Source organism: Miniopterus natalensis, chromosome 10, assembly GCF_054644295.1.
Source record: "Miniopterus natalensis isolate mMinNat1 chromosome 10, mMinNat1.hap1, whole genome shotgun sequence".
NCBI classification, from domain to species: Eukaryota; Metazoa; Chordata; class Mammalia; order Chiroptera; family Miniopteridae; genus Miniopterus; species Miniopterus natalensis.
In genome coordinates, this window is record NC_142090.1 from 6,597,003 (window position 1) to 6,623,495 (window position 26,493).

The 26,493-nt window shown below is 41.6% G+C and overlaps 1 protein-coding gene across 4 annotated transcripts in view; it reads left to right on the forward strand.

Annotated features, from left to right (window-relative positions):
• TPK1 (thiamin pyrophosphokinase 1) overlaps positions 1-26,493 on the forward strand; it is a 183,805-nt gene that overhangs the window by 120,152 nt on the left and 37,160 nt on the right. For all 4 annotated transcript variants that reach the window (XM_087820966.1, XM_087820968.1, XM_087820967.1 and 1 more), the window contains one exon: positions 8,348-8,459. In XM_087820966.1, the coding sequence (XP_087677092.1) occupies positions 8,348-8,459 (112 nt within the window). The remainder of the gene's footprint in view (positions 1-8,347; positions 8,460-26,493) is intronic.

A 26,493-nucleotide genomic window follows, 5' to 3' on the forward strand; every position in this document is an offset into this window, starting at 1 on the left:
CATGTATCTCACAGAGTTTCTCTGTGTGTCTAGAATTTGGCTTTTCTGGGTGTTTCAAGCTTGGGGGTCTCATGAAGTTCAGCTGTGCCAAGTGTCACTCATGATTCCAAGGAGTCAAGTTGGAGCTGGCCAGTTGGGGGGCAGCTCCGTTCCTCTCCTTTTGGCCTCTACGGGGCTTCTTGAATGTCCTGTTAACATGGTGACGGACTTTCCCCAGAGCACGTGATCTGTAAGAGCAAACAAGTAAGGGGGAAGCCATCACATTTGTATGATTTGGCCTAGAAGTCACACACCAGCACCTCTGCAGTACCCTGCTGAGCCACACGGGTTAGTGGTAGTCGGTGTGGGATCACCACGCAAGGACATGAGTGCCCGGAGCCAGGGTCAGTGGGTGCCAGTGTGGGGACTGACTCCCACAGAGAAATATGGCTGGAGAGTGGTAGACACGCTCAGCCAGCAGGTTTTGCTCAGTCAACTGAGCCTTGAACCAAGAGGTCGCCAGTTTGATTCCTGATCAGGGCACATGCCTAGGTTGTGGGCTCGATCCCCAGTAGGGGGTGTGTAGGAGGAGCAATTGGTGTTTCTGTCTCTCCCTCTCCCTTCCTCTCTCTCTAAAATGAATAAAAACATATTTTAAAAACAAAAGAGTGGTAGGCACACAGGAACACAGGCACTTGTTCAAACAGGAGAGGGTGGAGGCCTGGGGAGTGCAGGTGAGACGAGGGTGATCGCAGCCATCTCGCAGTGCACTTGATTTGTGGAGAACACATGGGGCTACAGCACCGGTTGTTACTTCGACCTAGCACAGCATGTCTGGTTTGCTCAGTTGTGTCTTCATCGTAGTAACCCCTTCTACAGACAGAACTGTGAGGCTGAGCTGCATTCATTAAGGCATGGTATTTCAGAAGTCTTACCAGTTTCCCCTTGAGACATCAAAAACTATTGCCCCTGCCCCCAAATCAGCATTTTTACCTTTCTGATGTTAAAGACTCTTGCTTATATGTAAGAGGTACCAAAATAAGACTGCGATAGCAATTAAGACTGTGGTTGATGTACCTTGAAAGGTATATTTATTCCAACATTTTGCGGATACATAATATATAGAATATTATGGGGTACTTTTCCAGTTGCTTTCAGAAGGTATCATTATTCTAATGTTCTTGACACGAAAGATAAGAGGCAGGTAAATTGTCTGAAATTAAATGCAATGCGTTTTGCCCATTTTAATCCTTTTGTTTGATAAGAACAATCCTAGTGAATGCTCACAGCTCTGTTTACTCTGCGGCAGCACCGTTCTAAGTGTCTCACACATCAGGCGATTGAATTCTCACAACAGCCCTTTTAGCCTGGTTTTGTGGATGAGAAAGGTGAAACTCAGACATGGTGGGGAAGGGATCCGAGCCCATGAAGTCTTCCCTTAGCACCCACGCTCGTAGCCACAGCGCTGCGCGGGGCACAGGCTCGCTGGGGCTAGGCCAAAGCCAGGGCTCGGTAGCGATGCTGTGGTTCCTCAGGCGCGCTCCATCGGCAGCGCCTTAGCCGGGCCAGGGCTGGGAGAGGGCGGTGGGAAGCTTTCAGCAGCTGGGGCTTCTTCTCTGGAGAGGGTGGTGGCTCGGAGGTGGGTAGTGGGTAGGGCTGACTTAGTTTTTAAAGGGATCGCTTTGGCCGCTGAGTTGAAAATAGATGGGGTGGGACCAGGGGAGGTCTTGTTATGGTGACTTGGGTAGGGTGGTAGTGAAGCAAATTGTAAGGAGTGGTAGGACTCTGGGTATGTTTAGACTATAGACTAAATGGGATTTCCTCGGGGGTATGGAAAAAAGGAGAGAAACATTTCACCTGAGCAGTTGGCAGGATGGACAGATATCAACTCAGGTCAAAGCTGTAGATGGGACGCGTTTGAGATAAGAGGCGAGGGTGTGTCAGAGGCCGTTGGATGTGTAAGACCAGAGTTATGGAGAGAAGTCTGGGCTGGACGTAGCATCGGGGATTCGCCAAGATGTGCGTGACTGCCATCACCAAGGGCAGAAAAGAGTGGGAGGAAAACTTGTGTTCAAATTAAACTGGGGACCCAGTAGAGGGAGAGGGATAAGAAAATCAGCATTTATAGGTGACTGTTCAAAGCCCTGTTCCTGGCTTCTTACACATGTTATCTCAATTGTTCTCAACCCAGTGAGGTAGTATTATGAGGCCCATATAAAATTCGTACTCAGCACACACCTCAAAGTGTATTTTGAATACTGTTGACGGGTATCCATAATTTTTTGCGTGTGGTTTTGTCCTAGTGTTCAGTGAAGCAGATGTTATCTGCACAGAGAGTTCCAGGTGTCTGGAGTGTGTCCTCTCAGTTCACCTGAACCCTCCCTCACCTACTCAAAAATTGAAAAATATCTTTCTAAGCGTGTTGACATCTTTTTGTCAATACTTTTTTCTTTTGCTCCAAGCCACTAATTGGTCAGATATTTATTAGACGCTTTCTGTGTTCCTTCCATGGTGCTATAAATAGGACAGAAATAAAGGGTCTGTGCCTTCAAAGAAGTTTTGTTCTTTTCAAGGATGCAGCATGAACCCTTTTGAGAGATGCGTTACAGTAAGAAAGAAGCTGCTGTTTGTAGAGCGAATGCAGATCGTAGCCATTAGAAGCAAGTGATCTGTGTTAACTGGAACACATAGGGACTTCTCATAAAGACGTGGAGCTGGCCCTTTGCTTGAGGTTTCTGTAGGTGATGGAGAAATAGCAGGGACTAGACCGAAGAACATGGGGGTTTTGATCTTTCTGTGGTAGGCAGAATTACCTTCATCTGAAGGTATCCAAACACTCTGTGATCACTCTCTGACTCAAAACATCTTTCAGTGCAACGTGTCCAGTTTCTACCATTAGGAGTTCTCGCTCCTGGAATGAGTATTATCTTTGGAAGTGATCATTTAAAGTGTCGGTATCTTTTGGAGGAGCCAAGAGTAGATTTCTGACAACTTAGTGTGACAGCACTCACCAGGTTATTTTCTCCAACTGGATGAAAGGGAGGCATAAAGAAAGAAAGGATAGGATACACTGTAAAAAAAAAAAAAAAAAAAGGCTGGAATACATTGGGGATAGAAAGCAAAGGATAAGCATTGATTTCATCAGTTTTATTTTAAAATAGTCTAGTGGTAGGGAGTTAATGAGGAAATTAGCCGATCATTATAGTCTTTTATAGTCTCTAACCATAGCAGGTTTTTCATAAATATTGTTGACTTTTGAATAAACAGCATCTGGAGGTTTTCTCTTGGAGAAGCATCCAGTAATGTCATTAACCACTTAATCATGTCAAAACTCACCTGATTTTAGCCCCTCTTTACTAAATAATTTTCAAAATGTAAATCAGCTGGAAGTTACTAATTTCAGAACATGTCATTGTGTTCTGGCTGTGGAAATAGTAAACCAAAACATCCTAGTTTTTTTTTCAATCCTTACCCCAGGATGTTTTCATTGATTTTTTTAGAGAGAGAGAGAGAGAGAAACATCGATGTGAGAGAGAAACATCGATCGGCTGCCTCCCATATGTCCCCTTACCGAGAATCGAACCCACAACCTTTTGGTGTGAGGGAGATAATGCTCCAACCAATGGAGCCACCCAGCCAGGGCTAAAACATCATAGTTTCACATGCTGTGAGCAAGATTAGTATTCTAAGGCAGTACTGTTGTAGGTGGATTTAATGAATGCAGATTCCATGGGTAATGACAGGTGTTGTTTGAGGGGTAGGCAGGGATCTGTAGTCAGGTAAGTGTGGGGAACACTCGCTCAGGTGGATGGTTTTTGCTGCGACACAACCTAGAACATCTCACATGCTGGTCACGTGCACGGTGACTTCAGAGGAGAATCTGAGAAGTAATCTAAGAAACAGTGTTCTGTGGGAGGCACTTTGAAAAATGTGGTTCTGACATGATTTGAAACTCTAAAAGCTATACATGAATATTGCATTTTTAGAAGGATGTATTCTAAGTTAACGAAAGAAATAGATAAGTAAATTTCCATGTAACATTGACTCAGTATAGGCTCTTTTGAATAAAACAATTTACTTGTGTGTGTTTTTTGTTGTTGAAAAATATTTTTAATTTTATTGTCATTGAATTTATTGGGGTGACATCGTTAATAAACCATACAGGTCTCAGGTGTGCAATTCTATAACGCATCATCTGTGTATTGTATTGTGTGTTCCCAACCCCAAGTTAAGTCTCCTTCTATCACCATTTATCCCCCCTCTACCCTCTCCTTCCTCCCCCACCCCCTTCCCAGTAGCAATCACATTTATGCAGCAGAATAAAAGAAAATACACACATTCTTCTAGTTCTGAGATTCTGCATCTCCAAGTTCCATGGAGACCATTTCTCTCGTGACTGCGTTCAGCCACTTGAGGGTCACACATGGAAACACCAGCACAGACGTCCGTTTTTGTGTGGGGCAGGCGGCTCCTCCAGGTAATGCAGTGTGGACCTTCTGCTTCTTTCACTTGTCTTTCCTGCGGGCTGCTGAATTCCCTGCCACATGTGTGGGTAAATGCTCAAGGGCCTGAGGCCTGCTTTGCGTTCCCTCACCCTGGCTCTACCCTGTGCCAGAAATCGTGGCTGCCCTTAGCCTGGGCACCAGGTCAGCCTCAACAGCGATCTGGTGAGCGCTTGTCCACTTTATAAACTGGCACCACCGTCTGCTCCTGGAATCTCTGACACTGAGTAGAAAGTACGTCCTGTGTTCAGTTGCTTTGTGAGCGATCTTATTAAATTGCTGTGTATTTTCCGGCATTCACACTGAGATAACTTGGATAAAACTTGGCATAGTTATTGGATTTAAGGATTCAGAGATGTAAACAGGATTTAGATGCCATCTTTGGTATTTTTGCAAAACAAAATCCAGGGCAAACTTACCTTTTCTCTGAGACTCGTCCCCATCATTTGCAAAGAGGAGGTAAATACAAGCAAAGCCACAGCGATTCCTTATGCCCTATGTGTGTGTCGTTTGCTCTACAGTCTAGGGAAAGTGACTCCATGTGCCCGACGCTGCCTGTCTTTAACTCACCCATCTCTAGAGTAGGAGTAAAGCAGCATCTTTGCTCCCTTTCACTAAATTACAGGACCTTTTTGAAGTAGTTAACATGTTAAAAATAACCAGGACTGGAAAAGCATAGTGTCTGATTGATTTTGCTCCGTTGCCACTGGATGGAAGTGCCTTTGCCCTCAGAGGCTCAGAACAGGGGCAGAGCAGGAACCTGGTGCTAATTCATGAGCGCAGGTGGGAGTCAGCGATTAGTCAGGTGCCCTGGTCCCAGTAATGGCATAAATCTCCGGGAGGTTCTTTAATGCCAGGCTGTGTGCCTGCCTGTGTCAAGTCACACCCAGGCGGGAGTGTATTATGTATCAGGAAACCTGGGGAGGGGGTAATAATCCCTTTTGCTGTTCATTTTGAAAGGTGTCCCGTAGACTTGAGGCTATAGGAGAAGATCACAGGATTACTGTCCTTTAACCACCCGAAGCTAAGTGTGCACATCTGTAAACAAAAACCGTGCACATGTGGCTACATATCCTTTTGAAACAAAAGAAAAAAATGTAGGCTAGTTTATTCTCAGATTAAAATTTTCAAGGTGTGTTGCACCTTAGACTAATGAAGAAGGCAGTGAATGCATTGCTGGGCTGTATGTTCAAGCAGCCGTCCTCTCCCTGGAGTAATAACACGTGACGTGTCCATGGGCTGCTTCCTTTGCATTATCTGATGCAAGCTGAGGATTCTTCTCTTAGGGACTTAGGACCCACGAGCCAAGATGTTACTCCTTATTTCCTTCGGCAGTCTTTCCTGAGGTTAGCTGGAGCACTGCGCCTACTGGTGTGTTCAGCTGACCACCACCAAGCACCACGCAAAGGCTTCGTTAGAAGGTGGGAATTAACTGTAACACATTGAAAACAGAACAGCCCAAGGACACGTGAGTCCCTCTTTGATAAGTAATGAAGTCCCAGTCTCAGCAGCAGGTCTCATTGTCAGAGACACTGTTACCTGGGACAGGTAGAGCCACCTGGGCCAGGTACGCAGTCCCTCCCATCTTAGTCTTCTCTTCCCTCCGGTGCCCTGGAGGCTACGGGTTGCCTATGACTCCTGTCACGTGCCATGCTTCCTGAAGGGGCCCTGGGAGTACAGCCCTCAGCAGCTGGGATCTCCCCACCGCGTCCTCCTTTGCTGCTGGAGCCAGAGGGAATCAGACCTGCAACACCCCCTCCCATCAGCTCCCCATCAGTTACAGAGGAGGCTTCGTGCCCGCTCTCGGAGTCTGTTAGGGTGCGTTACAGTTGGCATCTGTGGGTCACAGTTTACATCTTATTTAGCATCTGTGTTATTCCTCTTCCTTCAATTGCTGTTTAGAATTATTAGAATAGTTATTTCTTCAGAAGAGCCTGAGAATTTCTGTCTCGTATCGCTTGGCATCTGGAAAGCATGTTTGCTGTTTTTCGCAGACGACCCCAGTGTTGGGTCCCCAGTGCTCATCTGTTCTTGGCCGGTTGTCCTCTCTGGTCCCGGGCAAGGCTGCTCAGCAGCTGCCGGTCGCTTCCCTCTTGTCCCTGTGCCGCACCCCCTTCTCCCCACCCTTCCCGCAGACGGGCATGTCGGTGTGTATAGATAATATTGTTTAAATTTTGTTACTAGAAAAAGTGTCTTGTGTTTGAATTTATTTTAATCTACACAGATGGGTTATGTAACTTACCCCAATTCAGTTTCCTTCTACACATTGTGCTTTCACGACTCATTGTATCTCCAGCTCCCCACATTCTCTGTGCACGTCTAATCCACTGCTTGGTGAACATCCACAAGGGGCTGCCTCTTTTCTCCCAACGATGAATGCCAAATTCAAATGTATTTTATATTCTTTTAAATTTTTTTTGCGCCCGGCCGGGCGTGGCTCAGCAATTGAGCGTCGACCTAGGATCCAGGCGATCGGGATTCGATTCCCGGTCAGGGCACATGCCGGGGTTGCGGGCTCAATCCCCAATGACTCTCTCATCATTGATGTTTCTATCTCTCTCTCTCCCTCGCCTTCCCTCTCTCTGAAATCAATAAAGATATATTTAAATAAATAAATAAATAAATTTTTTTGCATTTGAATATATTTAAGCTCTTTTAATCGAGTTTATGCCCTCTGATTGAATGTTCAAAACATACATTTTGTATATGAATTATATAGTGGTAAAGATCCAGATGAACTTGTATTAAATTTCAAGGACTGATATGAAATCTAGAGGATTCTTCCCCCAATAACAGCAATCCTTTGATTAAGACAAGAGAGCCTGGTCATACGTGAGGCCTTATAGATAGCAAAATAAAGTTCCTGGAAGCTTATAATAGAGTTCAGAAGGCATTGTTGGAATAAAAGTAAAGTGACTATAAAAGGAGACTTAGATACCTTAGTCTGGTAACAGGTCATAATTACACCTACTTTAAAATTTTATTTTATTAAAATAAGCAGTATCCTTTGGAACTTATTTCTTCTGGGATATATGAGTGATGAAAAATACTTTTTTATTATATTATTGGATGAACGCATGCCTTAGCATTTTCCCATAAGGACCTGAGGTATTTTTCCATAAAGACTGTGTACCCTAAGCATAATGAATGGAACAGAAATGGAAAACCATTACTTTGTAGAAGAGGAGTTTCCAAGTATTCTATTTAAAAACAAACTTTGTGGCTTTGATTGAGCATTACATTTAACTTTCATTTTCTCATAAATGGAAAGCTTGAAAGCATGTTAAATCACATAAGTTTTCATAATCAAAATGCAAGAATCATGCTAGGTCCTTAGGGATTTGCAGTTTCCTGGGAGAGGTACTTCTCACCAAGCAGCTCCTAGATGTCTGTGGGTGTGGGAAGCGGGTAACTACTATTAGGATTGACTTTGAATTTAGATCCCAGTCCTCATAAAAAGCCAAGGTTTTACTTAGGAACCGCTGTTTTATTTACGCTTGAGCACGTGTTTGAGTGAGACCCTAGAATTCTGCATCACATCGTGCCACATCTTTAGTGTGTGGAACAGTTTAGTCTCTGGAACTGGCAGGTGGATATGGGTAGGAACCCTTGTTCTGCCCCCTTTCTCTGCATGGTCCTGGACACATTTAATCTCTGCAGGCTTCAGCTTCCTCATGTGAAAGTGGTAATTAACAGAAGCTACCTTGTAAAATCATCACTAGGGTTAAGTCAGGTGAAAGCTCCTGGCATTAAATTTGTTGTCAGGATTAGGGGTGTACCTGGTGCCTCTGACCAGGTCTTCAGTGCCCATTGATGTCCCTCCCTTTCTCTTCCCTGTGTTAATGAACATCCCTTCTCTACTCCAGGGAAAGCACAAATTGCACGTAGACACGGGAATGGAGGGTGACTGGTGTGGCCTCATCCCTGTTGGACAGCCTTGCAATCAGGTGACAACGACGGGCCTAAAGTGGAACCTGAGTAAGTAAAGCCCTTGCACACAGCGAGGTTTTCTTTCTTTATTTTTGAATTATCTTTGGGATACACCTACGAGTGGAAATGCGGGGTCATATGGTACGTCTCTGTGTGACCTTTCCTGGAACTGCCAGACTGTTTTCCAAAGGGGCTGCATCATCTTACATCCCACCAGCGATGAACAAGGGTTGTGGTTCTTCCGCATCCTCACCAGCACTTGTTATTGCTACTCTTAAAATACTCACCTCAGTGTTATTTCACTGTGGTTTCTATTTGATTTGTCCCAGTAACTAATGACATTGAACATCTTCTCATACATTTATGGGCCATTCATACATTTTCTTTGGAGTAATGTCTATGCAGATTTTTTGCCAATATTTTAGCCGCATTATTTCTCTTTTTAGGTTGAATGATGAGATTCCTGTATATATTTCAGATACAAGTCCTATATATATTTTAGGTACAAGTCCTATATGACTTGCAGATACTTTCTCAGAATCTTCGTCGTATCTCTTGATTTTCTGAAATTTCATTAACTAAATTCATTCATTTAATTTTTATAAAGTCAGTTTTTCCTTTTATGGGTTGTACTTTCGGTGTCATACCTGAGAACTCTTTGCCTGACCTTCCTCATGATTTTGAGTATTTGAAACCTAGTTTACTTTCCCAGCGAGGTAGCTGTTCAGCTAACGCAGCACGTTCTTGTCGTGGTCAAATCGGAGATTTTATAAGATTAGCTGCTCTTAAATTTTAAAATGTTTTCCGAGTACGTACTAACTGTATTAGCTCCTAGTTATAGTAAAACTGTCTGGTCTGAGAAGAGCAAAGGATGAAGTGGATCTGTTCAGGAAATAACCCTGATTCCAAAAGAACCATCAGGTCTTGTGAATCAACTCCTGTCTCTTTAAGAATCCAAGAGCTCTGATTGGCTATCAGAGGGATTATCACCTGATTGGCCAGTGCCTCTCAGGTTGTAGAAAGTGAGGTAGGGACGGTGGGTATGAAGTGGCACCTCATTCTGGTTTGGATTTATATCTCCCTGGTGACTAATGATGTGGAACGTTTTTTTCAGATACTTATTGGCCATCTGTATACCTTCTGTGGAGATCCATTGGCCCTTTTAAAATTGGGTTATTTGTGTTTCTGTTATTGAGTTGTTAGAGTTCTTTATATATTCTAGATGCAAGTCCCTTATCTAAGATTTACATATGTTTTCTCCCATTCTGTAGATGCTTTTTTCACTTTCTTAATGGTATTCTTTGAAGCACAATCATTTTTAATTTTGAGGAAGCCCAATTTATTTTTCCTTTTGTTGTTCATGTTTTGGTCATATCTAAGAATTCAATTCTTAAAGATTTACCTCTGTGTTTTCTTCTAAATTTTTTTCATACAATTAAGTCTTTGATCCATTTTGAATTAACTTTTTGTATGTAGTGTGAGGTAAGGGTCCAGAATTAGTTTGTTTATTTCTATAAAGAAATCAGCTAGGTTTCTGATAGGGATTGTGTTGATTCAGTCTGGGAAGTACAGCATCTTAATAATGTTAAGTCTTCTAATCCATGAACTTGAGATACTTTTAATGTATTTAGAACATTATTTTCTTTCAACAAAGTTTTTTTTTCATAGTATGTTTTCACGTATTTTGTTAAATTTGCTCCTAAGTATTTGTTGTTTTGATGCTATTGTGGCATTGTTTTGTTAATTTCATTTTTGGATTGCTCACTGTAGGTATATAGACACATAATTGAGTTTTTTATCCATTGCTCTTGTATCATGCAACTTTGCTCAACTCACATATTAGTACTAATGGTGTTTTAGTGGATTTCTTAGGGTTTCCTATGTGTAAGATCATGTCATCCACAAGCAGAAGTAGTTTCACTTCATTTTCTAATCTGGATGCCCTTTATTTCTTTTTCTTGTCAAATTGTTCTGGATAGCAACTCTAGTAAAGTATTGAGTAGTATTGAAATAGTATTGCAGTAATATGTAAATAATATTGAAAGTCTCCAAGGTGGACATCCTCGCCCTGTTCCTGATCTTAGGAGGAAAGCATTAGGTGTGACGTTACCTGTTGGTTTTTCATAGATGTCATTTATCAGATTGAGGGAAGTCCAGTCTATTCCTAGTTTGTCGAGTGTCTTTATCATGAAATGAAAGGGTGTTGGGTTTTGCTTTTGTCTATTAAGATGAGCATGTGAATTTTTAAAAATTCTAACATGATGTATTATAGGTATTAATTGAATTTCAGGTGTCAAACCAAACTTACATCTCTGGGGCAAATCCCACTTGGTCACGATGAGTAATTCTTATGTTTTCTGCATCAGTTTTCTGCTATTTTGTTGGGGATTTTTCATCCATATTCATAAGATACATGATTTTGCAGGTTTCTGTTCTGCAACTGATTTTACTATCAGGGCAATACTGACACAGAGGGAGATCCACCAAGGCAGCAAGAGCAAAACACAAGTGAAGGGGGTCTAAGCAGGCAGGATGCAGATCTAGGGAGGACCCGGCACAGAGGGAGCTCTGGTCGCAGGAGACACCTGAAGCACATTCTGATCCAGAGGCAGGAGGTGCCTGAACCTTGTCCCCTCAGCTGTGTGCTTACCGCCAGAGGAGGGGAAGGAGAGAATGAGACCGGCGGGGCCAGCTTATCTCTGAATAACTGGGGCCGGCTGGCCTTCTAAGGACAGTGTTCAGGTCCCTGGCCATTTATGTCAGCACCGCCTGCTGGGAAAGAGGTTCCATTTCCATGAAAATTGTCTCCAATAATCTATGTGTTCCTTTAAAAAGCCCCTGTCTCCCCCTCTGTGTTTACTTAACCATCAGTGGGTTTCCATCCCCGTGGCTTTCTGTTCGTAATTTACAAAAGTCGTAATGCTTCCACGGGCCACTTTTATTCATAAATGGAAAATGCTAGCTCCAAATTCCAGTATGAATTTATCTCCAATGATAACTTTCAACTAAGAATCTTTCAAACCTTAGAAATAAATAAAGGTGTGGTTTAGGATGAAAGATTTATTTTTCATAATAGATGTACCTACAGTTTTACATGTATTTATATAATTTAGAAAGACAGTTATCAATAAGTATTTTTACAGAGGTTTCTCAAGGAAGCCTTGCATTCCTATTTTTAGGCCACTGAATATTTTCAATTATTTGGTAAAACTTTAAAGTGTAATAGTACATACTAAGTTCATTACTCAAGGGTGCATTGAGTGATTTCTTAGGCTTTCGACGACATTATGGAAATAAAACATTACATTCTTTATTAATGGGATATATAAAAAAATGTTAATTGTTATACCACACCTTGATATTTTTATGGATTCTCTATAGTAACTGCCAGGAAATGACCATTTCTGTGATATACAAGCAGGATAGTGTGAATGCTGTAGATTTTAGAATAATTGGAGTATCATAATGACAAAAGGCTTACCATAGTTTGTCTAGACTCATGATTTTCAGATGAAATAACTAAGATCTAGAAATGACTTCCGCAAACCACACAGCTTCCTAGGGTCAGAGCTGGTCTGGAACTCGGGTGTCCTCCTTCCCAGCACAAGGCTTTTCCCACCTAGTCTCCTTCATGACTAGAAGTACAGAAAATGTTGACCTTTGATAGGGTTACAATATCCATTCAATCTGGTTTTTGTTCCCCAAAGATGGTAGTCAAGTTTAGCCACGTGTCCAGTCTGGTCCCTGGGAACCATGAAGGAAATCAGAAGGTTTGTGCAGACCAGAGCTAAAGCTCCATCTAGCTATGGGCTGTAACCAGCCTCTTATTAGACATAGTCCTTTTTTTTTCTATCCTGCTCATATTTCTTCTACTTTTTAGCCTTTAAGGTTATACTTATGTGAGAAACTGAGAGTTTCTATTAATAATAGGCAATAAGCGAATGTGAGATTAAGATGGTGAAAAAATAAAGGGTGGAAAACTTGACACATATTGCTTTTATAGCCACATATTATTAGAATCTAAGAGTCACCCTTCTTTCTAGCCCTTCCCCACACAGACATTTGTGCCACACCCATGCACTCGTACTACCAGGTATTACAACTGTGGGTTTTCTTATTATGTACATAGATTCGTTCTGGGGTTATGAAGGGACAGTTTTGATTAGTTCTGAATATGAGCACTGAGGAATCATTGCTCAGAGTGACAAGCACCGGGAACTCTAGGACCCAGCTTTTACGACGAAGGCAGAGTTGGGAGAGGGGAGGTTGGTAAGCAGTACCTACTGCTATTCTGAAGAGAAAGTACAAAGGAACGAGATTATTTTTTGGATTATAATATTCTAAAGGACTTACAAATACTCTGTTTGTAAACAAATACTACATTTTCAGACATTTCAGACTAATGACATATCGCCCCCCACAAACTTGTATTAAGGACGTATTTCATTAACTGGCTGCAGTTCTGTTTTCTGCACTGGAGATTTGGAACGAGACGTGAATGATGCCTCCCCTCTTCCGTTCTTGCCCCTCTGTGATTCTGCTCAGAGCACGTGGAACTGACAATAATTCACTATACACCATAATCATCCTGCTTTCTTTTTAGAAAACTCCCAACAACCCGACAACACACATTCATTAAGGTTGATTCTCAGCATCTAAATATGAAAACAATTAACGGGCGTTTGGCGGGGATATGATAGATGGGAATCGGTGAGCAGGCCCATATTTCACCGGGCTCGCTCGGGAGCACCGTTATAACTCAGCTTCGCCTCCCAAGCTGTTTAAATGAGTTGATTTCCTTGTACTTATGTGGACAGGCTGACGGATGAGAATGGCTCAGTGTGAGCTCGAGTCCCTTTCTGTTCCCCTCCGCCAGGCCTCCCTTCTGTGCTGATTCAGGTGAGAGCTCTGTGCGTTCAGCCATCCAGCTAATACACCGAGACAGGAAAGCAATGACTTTTGATCATTATATGAATTATGGAGAAAGAATCACAGGTTGCAGAGGAATAAACTTTTATTCTGGGAACAGCTTAGTGGGTATAATTTTCTACTGTGTCCAACTAATCATACTCTGTATTTCAAATAGCACGGCCTGTCTTTTCTCTACACTGATCCCATCCAGGTGTCACATAGATACTTTTATTAACACAGAGGAAGTATTATTATTTCCACTTTGTAGATGAGGGAAACTGAGACATGGGATGCTAAATGAACCGGCCAAGTTCCCTTTCCTGACCTAGTCCTCTGTGCACATGGATCCCTTGCTGGTCATATGTATTTTTAGAAGCTTTGAACACAGTGAAATAACTGATCTCACAATCCTTATCCTGAATGAAAGTAGAATTTTTCCTTTTCCACTCTGAGAGCCACACATCACACGTTAAGAGCTCATGCGGGTCTGTGGCGTGTACAGTGTCAGTGTAACACGTGCCCACTGTGATGTCTGATCGCTGGGTGATTTTAACCAGATGTCAACACTCATAGCTATTCTCAAGGTACTTGCTGTAAGGATTCAAGAAAAAACTGTTTATTTACCTTTCACAAAGGAGGATAAGTGGTTAAAACAGGGTTTTTTAATTTAAAGATCCAAAGATGCAGGAGGAACAGAGGTAACAGGGCAGGAGGCTGGGTGGCAGGAGGCTGGGACGGTTCGTGGCCTTCCCAGCAGTGAGCAGCTACTGCGTCCTGTAGGCCGTGCGGGGGCCACAATGTGAACCAGCTGAAAGTATTTGGAGAGCACTAGGCTGAAATTAGAAGAAGGGGAGATCATAAGGGTTTTAAATAGATCTCTGTAGTACCTCAAAGTTGGTAGTGAAGAAATATTTGCTTTTTTTTTGCTATAGTTCAAGAGAAACTCAAGATACAAGATTACATACAAAGCAAGTTCTCCAGCCAGTGGTGTATCTCGACCACACAGTAGGATTGAAGTAGCGAGAGAGGTAGAGATTGCAAAACAGCCAAAAAGGGAACAAATCAGTGTTGTAAGACCCTTGACAAGGGAACTCTACCATGTTTTTTGCCTTCTCTCTATGTAATTTGTACCCTGAGTTTCCCTTGAAATGCTACAGAAGAAATATACCCAGCTGTTTAGGGAGCATACAGGAGGCAGCCGATGTTTCTCTCTCATCGATGTTTCTTATCTCTCTCTCTCCCTTCCTCTCTCTCTAAAATCAATAGAAACACACACATATATATATATATTGTTGTTGTTATTGTTCAAAATATTACAGATGTCCCTTTTTCTCCCCAATGACCAATTCTACCCCGTCCCACCCCCCTCCCCAGTCTCTCTCCCCACCATTGTCCGTGTCCTTGGGTTGTGCATATATACCTATGAATTCTTTGGTTACTCTTTCCCCCTCCACCCATCCGCCCCCCCATCCCTCTGAGATTCGTCAGTCTGATCCATGCTTCCATGTCACTGAATCTATTTTTTAAGTTTATTAAGTTCTTTAGATTCCACATATGAGTGAGATCATGTGATGTTTGTCTTTCTCTGCCTGGCTTATTTTGCTTAGCATAATATTCTCCAGGTCCATCCATACTGGCCCAAAGGGTATGAGATCCTCTTCTTTACAGCTGCGTAGTATTCCATGGTGTAAATGTCCCACAGCTTTTTTATCCACTCATCTCCTGATGGGCACTTGGGCTGTTTCCAGATCTTAGCTATTGCAAACTGCGCTGCTATGAACATAGGGGTGCATATATTCTTTGTGATTAGTGTTTCAGGATTCTTAGGGTATATTCCTAGATGTGGGATCACTGGGTCAAAAGGCAGCTCCATTTTTAATTTTTTGAGGACCCTCCATACTGTTTTCCATAGTGGCTGCACCCGTCTGCATTCCCACCAGCAGTGCACGAGGGCTCCCCTTTCTCCACACCCTCGCCAGCACATGTCATTTGTTGATTTATTGATGGTGGCCAGTCTTACAGGTGTGAAGTGATACCTCATTGTGGCTTTAACTTGCATCTCTGATGATTAGTGACATTGAGCATTTTCTCATATGTCTCTTTGCCATCTGCATGTCCTCTTTGGAGAAGTGTCTATTCAGGTCTTTTGCCCATTTTTTAATGGGTTGCTTGTCTTCCTCTTGCTGAATAGTATGACTTCTTTGTACACTTTGGAAATTAGCCCCTTATCAGATACATCCTTCACAAATATGTTTTCCCAGACTGTGGAGTTCCTTTGTATTTTGAGGCTGTTTTCTTTTGCTGTGCAGAAGGTTTTTAGTTTGATGTGGTCCCATATGTTTATTTTTTTCTTTTGTTTCTCTTGCCTTAGGAGATGTATCAGTGAAAATTCCACTACATGGGATGTCTGTGACTTTACTGCCTATGTTTTCTTCCAGGATTTTTATAGTTTTGTGACTTACATTTAAGTCTTTTATCCATTTTGAGTTTATTTTTGTGTATGGTGAAAGGTGGTGGTCTAGTTTCATTTTTTTGCATGTACCTATCCAATTTTTTCAGCACCACTTATGGTTCTATTTTTGGTGTCTCTGTTCTGTTTCGTTGGTCTATATGTCTGGTGTTGTACCAATACCAGGTTGTTTCAATTACAATGGCCTTGTAGTACAGTTTGATATCTGGTAAAGTGATCCCTCCCACTCTGTTCTTTTTTCTTAAGATGGCTGCAATTATTCGTGGTCTTTTTTGGTTCCATATAAATTTTCAGAATGTTTGTTCTAGATCTGTGAAATATGCTGTTGGTATTTTAATAGGAATTGCATTGAATCTGTAAATTGCTTTGGGTAGTATAGACATTTTAATGATATTAATTCTTCCAATCCATGAGTATGTTCTTCCACTTGTTTATATCTTCCTCTATTTTTTCAGTGTCCTATAGTTTTCCGAGTACAGGTCCTTTACATCCTTGTTAAGTTTATTCCTAGGTGTCTTATTTTTTTAGTTGCGATGGTAAATAGTATTTTTTTTTTTAGTTTCTCTCTCTGAAAGTTCATTGTTGGTGTATAAGAATGCCATTTATTTCCGGATGTTGATTTTGTATCCAGCTACCTTGCCAAATTCGTTTATCAAATCTAGTAGTACTTTGATGGAGTCTTTAGGGTTTTCTATGTACAATATCATGTCATCTGCAAATAATGAGAATTTTATTTCCTCCTTTCCAATTTGGATACCTTTGTGTTTTCTTCCTGTCTGATGGCTGTGGCTAGGACTTCCAGTACTATGTTGAATAAGAGTGGTGAAAGTGGACATCCCTGTCTTGTTCCTGTTTTTAAGGGAAATGGTTTTAGTTTTTGACCATTGAGTGTAAAGTTGGCTGTAGGTCTGTCATACATGGCCTTTATTATGTTGAGGTATGATCTCTGTATTCCCACTTTGCTGAGAGTTTTTATCAGAAATGGGTGCTGGATTTTATTGAATGCTTTTTCTGCATCTATTGATATGATCATATGGTTTTTGACTTTCATTTTGTTTATGTGATGTATCACATTTATTGATTTGTGGATGTTATACCAGCCTTGCATCCCTGGAATAAACCCCACTTGGTCGTGGTGTATGATCTTTTTAATGTATTGCTGGATCTGGTTTGTTAGTATTTTGTTGAGGATTTTAGCATCTATGTTCATCAGGGGTACTGGCCTGTAATTTTCTTTCTGTATAGTGTCTTTATCTGGTTTTGGGATTAGGATGATGCTGGCCTCATAAAAAGAGTTTGGGAGTTTTCCCCCTTCTTGAATTTTCTGGGATAGTTTGAGTAGAATAGGTGTTAATTCTTCTTTGAATGTTTGGTAAAACTGGCCTGTAAATCCATCTGGTCCAGGGCTTTTGTTTGCTGGGAGTTTTTTGATTACTGCTTCAGTTTCATTAGTTGTCATCAGCCTATTCAGGTTTTCTGCCTCTTCCTGATTCAGCTTTGGAAGATTGTACGCTTCTAGGAATTTGTCCATTTCACCCATGTTGTCAAGTTTGTTGGCATATGGTTGCTCATAGTATTTTCTTACAATCCTTCGTATTTCTGTTGGGTCGGTGGTTATATCGCCTCTTTCATTTCTGATTTTATTTATTTGGGTCATCTCTCTTTGTTTCTTAGTGAGTATGGCTAAAGGTGCATCAATCTTACTTCTTTTCAAAGAACCAGCCCTTGGTTTCATTGATATTTTGTATTATTTTTTTAGTCTCTATGTCATTAATTTCTGCTCTGATCTTTATTATTTCCTTCCTTCTACTTCCTCGGGGCTTTTCTTGCTGTTCTCTTTCTGATTCTTTTAGTTGTTGTGTTAGATGGTTCATTAGATCTTTTTCTTGTTTCTTGAGATAGGCCTGTAATGCTATGAATTTTCCTCTCAGGACTGCTTTCGCTGTGTCCCATAAATATGGGGTTGTTGTCTCTTCATTTTCATTTCTTTCCATGAAGTGTTTGATTTCTTCCTTGATCTCATTGGTAACCCATTCATTGTTTAATAGCATGCTATTTAACTTCCATGTGTTTGAATATTTTTGAGTTTTTTTATAGTGGTTGATTTCTAGTTTCATGGCATTGTGATCCAAGATGCTTGATATGATTTCAGTCTTCTTGAATTTGTAGAGATTTGCCTTGTGCCCTAACATGTGCCCTGTTTTTGAGAATGTTCCATGTGCACTTGAGAAGAATGTGTACTCTGCTGCTTTGGGATGAAATGTTCTGTAAATGTCAATTAAATCCATTAGATCTAGTGAGTCATTTAAGGCCTGTGTTTCCCTGTTGATTTTTTGTCTTATTACCGGCTAGGGTAATAAAAAGATATTTTTTAAAAAATAAATAAAATATAAGTAGTGATAGAGAAAACAATAACCATGTCATAGGACTGTCAAAAGGATTGAATGAGATGGTGTGTACACAATTCTTAGCACAGAGTGTAGTAAGTCGTAGATATTATGATGGTGATGACTTTTATGGTTACCCCAAATGTCAGTTTTAAGAGAATCCAAGGGTAGGCCATGTCAGGTGACTATCTGTGATCCTTATATTAATGACATTCTAAAATGTTGACTGTCATGGAGCCCATAATAAATTTAGGACTAAAATTCAGCTGTGAATACAGGCCTAGAGCCTAGTAAGAAAAAATTAACAGTGGAAAATCACTTCTGAGTCTTATAAACAGGAAATTGGATTTCCTAATGAGTAATTTAAAATAGTTTGGGAGCATAAATACACCTGGAGCACTCAAATTATAAGTTGGTTACTCAAGAGAACAAGGACATAGAATCCTGAAATAAGCAACAGCCAATGGCCACTTAAGCTCTTAAAGAGCAAATTGCAGAAAATGAATGAATTCATTTAAATACCCATGAAGCTCCTGAGAGGGGAATGTGCTGAAAAGGTGCAGACTGGTTTCCTCTGTGTGCGTCCTCAAGTATTACTCTCTCCTGGCTCTGCACCTTACACCTTTGATTAGAGCAAACCCCAGAATCTTCTGCCTTTCTAAGTTGTTTTTAAAGTAATTTAGATTATAAGACAGGAGATTCCAGTCAAAGTGCAGATTGGTTTCATTGATTTGGAAAAGCGGGTGATAACTTTATCAGAGGACAGATGGATCCCAGAGGGAATGAAAAGTGATTCTGATGAAATTGTTAGGAAAGAGCTGTGGAGAGGCTGACATAATTTTGCAGAAACTTCTTGAAAGTTTGAAACTTGTCAACCTTCCCCCTAAAATGCATACAGAGACTTACCCACCTCTTTGATGCTGTGTGGTACGACAGTTTAAGTTCTAAGAATCAATCTACTCAATTGTAGACTGTAGGGTCTATTTAGAATATATATCAGAATTATTACTCAGTTATTTCCAGTTCATCAGATCTTTTAGTTTTTATTATGGAACCACAGATATGAAAATCCCGGTGTTTTATGTCCTTGTATAAGCAAACAAATTTTATGGTTCTGTAATTGAATAAAGGAGAAAGTCCCAGGAAGAGGAGGCAGAGGTAGCAAAAGCAGAAGCAAACTCCAGCCAAAGGACTGTAATATTCGAGGCTGTGTTCTACCTGGTGTTTTAAAGGGAGGGATTTAGGGAAACTACTGTTTGCCCCACACACTGGTTGCTAGGGTAGCTTTCTTTGATGGCAGCGGTCCATTTTCGATGCTGAGGCAGTGAAGGAGAGCTTCGCCGCAGAGCTAGAGCTGGAACTGAGATGAGCTACGGAATGGATGCAGCTTAGAAAAGGGTTTGGTAGCCCTGCCTGAGAACAAAAATAATCCACAGAGTTGCCAAGAACCATAAAACCAGGAGAGCAGGGATATGAAATGCATCAACTTGACTTGCCAGACTTGGAAAAAGATTAAGTCTGTTCTACACCTGATATTATTGTCTATTTCCATGTCTGTTATCAGTCATTTCTATTTTGCCTGTGGGCTATGAATCACATCAGATAAGTTTTTTGTTGCTTATTTTTTAACTTTGGGAAAACATACTTTTTCACACATGGTTTAAATAATTTGTAACATATGTATAAGAGCATATATCCATAGATAATTGAATATTTCCTTTGATGTCAAAGACTCATTATTTGTATGCTAAATTTTTTCTCTTGGAAAGCTGTGATGTGTTAAAATTACAAATAACCTTTGAAGAGAAATCTTTTGGAGCAACTATAAAAGAAACAGTAGTGCATTCTAGGAAGATGGTGCAGCATTTGCAAGACCACATCATGTCACAATAGATCTAAGGGATATTTATGTGGCCAACGAATTCGGTAGAGGTGGTGGGAAAATGAGACATGGTGGGAAGATGAGAGGCATTGCCAGAAACATAGGTTGATCAGATCATGAATTGATGGCTTTGTGTACTGTAAGCAGAAGTTTGAATTTTCTCTATGGTCAGTGGGGAAACATTTTAAACAGTAGAGAGAAGTGATCACCTTTGTGTTTAACAGGATGACTCTAAAATCATTGCATGGGTTGGATTAGGGAAAGACACAATAAATAGATTTTGGGGGGGAGAAGACACAGTATATAGATTTTTTTTCCTTTCTAAAAATCAGATTATGCTTGACCCTTATGTCAATTATCTGAGTAAACACTGCAAGAGGCATTTCTCACTCATTCTAAAGGGTAAGATCTATTGAGTGACATTTTGAAAGATATCTACATTAAGTATATTATAGTCTTTTCCAATAGGTACCATTGACCTTTAAAATGACAAGTTCAACTTCCATGTCTGCTTATGAAAGGAGACTCTTCCTCCACGCATAGGGCTTGTCAAATCACTTGGTTCTTTCCAGGGGGCCGGGGGGGGGGGGGGGGGGGCGTGCAAGTGTCTCTTCTCCTTTTGAAAAGGGACAAATTCTATTTCTGGAATTTTTCTGTCCTGTTGCTGTGACCCAACCAGATGACCTAAGAATCTCTGGTCAAACAATGATGTGATTTAAATGACCAGGTATACCACAAATGAAGTCCTTTAGAGATTAGAAAATCAGTAACAAGCCCACAACTACACCCATCCCCGCTACTGTGTTTTCAGCTCCCTGCTGCTCTTGGTAGAAGGATTATACTTATCAGTAGAATTCAAATATTAACTGCGGATGGTGAATATATTTAATAAGTACTTATGTAGGAACTAACTTGATGCTTCTTTAAAAGCACATATCTTATAATAAATTGAAAAGCAGAATCGTCAGGGACTTTCTTGATGAAGTATTATTCCATCACTGGTATGTTCATGGAGATTAACTTGCTTTTTTAATATCTCTGTGAGATGTTTTTCTAACCTAGCATACATGAGCCGTAATCAAAACTAGAATTCCTAATTCTGAGCTCAGGCAGTTGGAGATCAACCAGAAAATCAGGACCTTTAATAAGGTTTATAAGGAAAAACCCATCAATCATTCATTCATTCCCTCTCCCTAGCTCTGCATACATTATGAAAAATTTTTATCAGAGTTTGTGTACGAAAAAGCCGTTAGGAAATTTGAATGTCATACATATTGGCATGTAGTATTATCTAATCAAACTTTGATTTGTGAGTGTGAATCAGCTAATGTGTTCATAGTTTTAATCATGTTAACAACTCTGAAATTGGCTGATAATGACTTAGAATGAGAGCCTCTAATTTGTATATCGGTGATGTGTTTCCAATCACCAGCCAATGTAATAACAATAATAAATTATACTTCCCTCTCCATTGTGATCATGATGGACAGCTGGAATAGGATGTTCCCACCAGAACTGAGTATCAGACGTTTTCCCCAAATATTAAAATCTTAAGGAGTTCCTGAAGACTCAGCCAAGAACTGTCTTATCAGTATCATTATCCCTATCGGCAAAGTCTCCTAAATACAGAACCAAGCAAAATGCTTTGTAAACCACCTGGAAGCCAAGAACTCAGCCATCTAGCCTTACCCATGTTCATAGAAGGCATCCCTCTAATTGACATAACCAGAGAGGCCTCAGAAAAGAACATGTCATTGCCCCGAATATTTCTAATGGTGTACTTTAAATCCGTACAGTAAGGGTAAATTATGTTAACGCAAAGATTTTAAACATATTTCTTAAAGTGCAGAACTCTTTGTTCAACCAAAATTTTACCTAGAACCCCTGGACAGTGTGACTCAGTAGGATGGGCATCATCCCATGCACTGAAAGGTTCCCAGTTCAGTTCTGAAGCATGTAACCCTCATTTTTAATCTGTCAACCCAGTTCTATAGCCCTGAACAGTTACAAGCTAGGAACACACAGTCATAAGCTAGTGCCAGAAAATAGCCAACCATAACGATTAAACAATGCTTGCTTCAGCTTCTGTACATTGCTTTGCTAGGTCCCCACCCCTCTTCATGCCAACCAAGATGCAGTTTTGCCTTTAAATTCTCCCCGTGAAGACTGTTCGGGGCTGCGAGTCTGTTTAAGGCATGAGCCCCTCGTAGCTGCTGGCTTAATAAATTCTGAACACTCAATTTGATCTCTGTGAATTAATCTCACGAAAACTGGGTATAACAGTTCCCAGTCAGGGCACATGCCCAGGTTGCAGGCTCGATCCCCAGTAGGGAATGTGCAGGAGGAAACCGATCAGTGTTTCTCTTTCTCTCTCCCTCTCCATTCCTCTCTCTCTCTAAAAATCAATAGAAAATCTTTAAAAAAATTTTTTTTACCTAGAACCTTAAAGCATAAAGGTAGATAAGCAATCCTTTTGTTTGAAGTAAGTGTAATAGAGATTCTATCCCATATAGTGACTTATCACATAGCTTGTATTAAAGTCACTGAAATAAATTCATAACATTGTACATATATTTCTAACTTTAATTATGACCTTGCTTTATTTTTTCCTGCAAGAAATAATAGTTAATAAATACCAAGCAAATATGGAGTGTTTCCTTATGGGTCAGAAACTTTTTTGAGTGCTTTATGTGAATTGTCTCTGTGGAGGGCCATTTAACAGGTGGGGAAACTGAGGTATAGAGATACTAACTTTGTTGCCTGGAGTCACCAAGCCTTTAAGCTGGGATAGCTCTCTGTCCATCGGCTTTCAAAACCCATGCACTTAACCACTCATGAACCACCTCCGACCTAAAGGAAAAATAAACCTTCACCTGGGAATTTGCAGGACTGCTTGAGAGAGATCATCAGACACACTTGAAGAGAATTTTGCAGAGAATTAGTCACTTTATCGTTTTCCGATAAATTAGCCTGCAGGCCAGGGGTTTTGTCTTTTTCTTTGCTACTTCTGCATCTATTTTTGAAACAAATACAGGTATCAGCCCTGGTCAAGCACTGGAATCACCTGGGTGCTATAAAATGTACTGATGCTTTTGTCCCCCACATGGAGGGCCTGATTTCATTGGTCTCGGGTATGGCCCTGATGCCGTTTTTATTTTTATTTTTATATTTTAAGCTTTCCAGGTGTGGCCCGGGCAGTCAAGGTTAAGCAGGGCTGCATTGAAGCCAAGCTGCCTTCTGCTGTGTTGACGCTCCTGCTCACACTGGGCCCCGCGCGTGATGACTGTGACTGGCAGAGGGGTGGACCACTAACATAAGGCTGCTGTAGTTCATGTTCCTATAACAGGACCACATGGGAACGCTGAGCCTCTCACCTCTGTTCTTCATACCCGCCAACCTCACCAATAAAACAGCCAGTTGTGGTATCAGCCAAGTGAGTTTATGCAGGAATAGCAGAGAATTGCAGCTCAGGATGAGGAACCTGTGGTGAACCATGGACGCGTCCGAAGTGACAGAGAGGCCAGCTTTCATGAGGCCTGAGGAGGAAATTGGGGAGGGTGGTTTTGATCAAAAGTTCACTGGAGAAGCCAAAGAGTTGGAGGTTGTGGTGGCTTCTTGTTGGCTGTGGGTGGTGGGTAGAGCGTCGTCTCTGAGAGGGAGCAAGCTTCCTTCTGTGTAAAGCAGGAGGTGAAATTCCTACATATACGATGTTCTCTTGTCAGAGGAATTCTCACCCTCCTGGTGGTGCTGCAGCTGCAAGGAGCTTGTGCAGTTCCCCTCCAGGGCTCCCCGACTCCATTTTAAGTGAGGTTTCCTTTGTTGATTTTCATACCACAAAACCCAGGAACTCCCCAGGGATGCTCAGGTAGCTCCTTGAAAACAGTCTAGGTGGTCCTGTTCACTGTACTTGTGTTTTATGACCCCTAACTTTACACCATGTTTGTGAGGTGAGAAGCACTAAAATATCAAGTTTGGAAAAGCACTATTTTGGATAATAGAACATAGGACAGAAAATGGGAAGATTCTGTAGAAGGGAACATCTGTTTATGTTTATTAGTAGCATTAGTGGTTAGAAGGCTACTCCTCATACGGGGCTCTTGCTGTTTCTTTAGAAGCCCCTGCTGCTGCTCTCAGCTAGAGGGCAGGTCATATATAACACCTTCCCCAGGACGGTAACCAAAAAATGGTTAGCGTCCATGGAGGGGCTCGCAGCCCTCGCACATGTGTACCCATTTATGGGTACATAGATCCATGGAGGGTGGAAGGAGGGAGGCAGAGAGAAAGGGGAAAGAAGGAAGAAAGGAGGGAAAGAGCAGAAAGAAAAAGAAGTAATAGAAAGAGAGAGAGGAAAGAGAAGGTTGATTTGCATGCTTGTCACTGGGCCAATAGATTAGTTCTCTTTGTGATTGCAGTAGAGGCAGTTACGCTTTCATCTGGAGTAAACATATTCACTTGTTTTCCTGGAAACAACTGAAAGTAGATTATATGCCATCAAGTGATTTTCATTTCAGAGAACAAATGCTTGTTCAGTGAGGTAACCACCTCCCCCCAAATGTCCATCCATCCCTCTCCCCCACCACCAATTTAGGGGTGTTGTGATGTGATGATTTTTAATCATCACTATTTAGTTCTAGTAAGCTCATTCTGCTGTCATATTAACTTGCTGACCGGCTGTTTTGAGCCAGATCTCGCCTGTGTGGCTGGCTACTTTTCTGTCACAACGGTCAGCAAGGTGTTTAAAATTACTTAAATTAAGGTAAGTGCAGACATGAGTTATCTCATAACTGGTCAGCAATGTTTGGACACCGAAACATGTATACTCGTAACTGGCCAGCAAGGTGTTAAGGTTGTTCCTTTTTTTAATTTACAAATTTATACTATGATTTATTCCTTTGCCCCTTTTCACATTCAGTCTATAATTATGATTTTTTCCATATAACTTTGTATATCCTGTATATAAAGTTCTTTTTTTTCTGAGGGTTTTGTTACAACACGGATTAACAGAATGCTTGACAACAAATACTTGCCTGGGAAAGACAGGAAAGGAGGGAAAAGCAGCTGCTATGCTTGAGCGTATTTATATCCGTAGCCTACAGTGCCCCCTGGGGCTGGAGGGCAGAAGGGCGTAATCCTCTCGGCTCCCCGTTAGAACTACTGATTGTGAATGCACAGGCTGATTAGTGTTGAGTCAAGGAATCACCAAAAAGTTATGCTTAAAATTTTTTAATTAAAATATGTTGCGAGTGATACTAGAGTAACTGAAATTACTGTCAAATATACCCTGACCTTATATCTCATTTGACGAATTCTTTAAAACAAACCTGGCTGTTCACCGAGGTCTGAGATACAGGGGAGAGGAGCACTGTCATTGCTCTGACAGTTAGTTGGTTTCTTGATCCAGACTGTTGCCCGTCATGATTCCGAGAGCCCTAGGGTCCTTGTTGGGTTCCTTTCAATACCTCCCCTCTGAGATCATTGAAAAATAAAATCACTGTGGTCCGCTGGAGGCACTGCGGATCAGGACTGATAGGTCCTTCCTCTCTCCTTTGTCCAGATTGTCATTCCGTTTCCTCACCATTCCAGCGCACTCACTGCTGCTGGATCTGAAACAGTCTCATCCTTCCTCACTGTGCCTTCCACTGACGCGCAGCTGGCCACACAGGCAGGATGAGGGACACAGCTCCAAGGAAGGGACAGAGGACAGCTCATCTCCCCCCTGTCAGCACTGAGTGACTGGCTCAGAAACAGGGCACGAGAGACTCTCCTGCTGACGGCAAAGGTGGCCTGGTATCACTGGAGCTCAGCGAGGCATCTCCTTCAGTACAGGGCACAAGTAGCAGCAGGAGGGTGAGGACTGTGGGAGGCATCTCATTGACGAGAGAACCCCCTTGACTGAGAAACTTCCTCTTTACCCTCAGATGGCCATGATGCTTAATTGACAGACTTGGCCGCCCACCTATATGTTTCAGGATCTACCTGTGAGGAAATGGATGCATGTCTCATGAAACATGTGGTTGAATGTCTGGTCAACTGACACTTGTTTTCTAGCTTAGCACTTGAGCCAGGAAAAAACAAGTGTAATTCAAGTGTGTGGGCTCAGGGAGTCTCTGAACCTACGGCATAGTTTGAACTGTTTTGTCCCTCCTTCCACAGCCGCATTAGCCGTGAGGGGCCCCAGCTAAAGGTTAATCAGTCAGTCCATCAGTACAAAGTAAAAGTCTGGGTTTCAGGACCAGAAGCCTTGACCTTTCTCTTCCTTCTACACTGGAGCAGACTTATAGCAGGCCTTGCTCCCGTCAGGATGACAGACTCCCTCTGAGGCATGACTGTTGACTGCTGTACAATCCCCCGTCTTTAACCCTCTGTCCTTTACCTTCCGAGACTTTAAACCTCCCTCCCTGCAGAAAGCCACTTCACTTCCTGGGCTAGGAA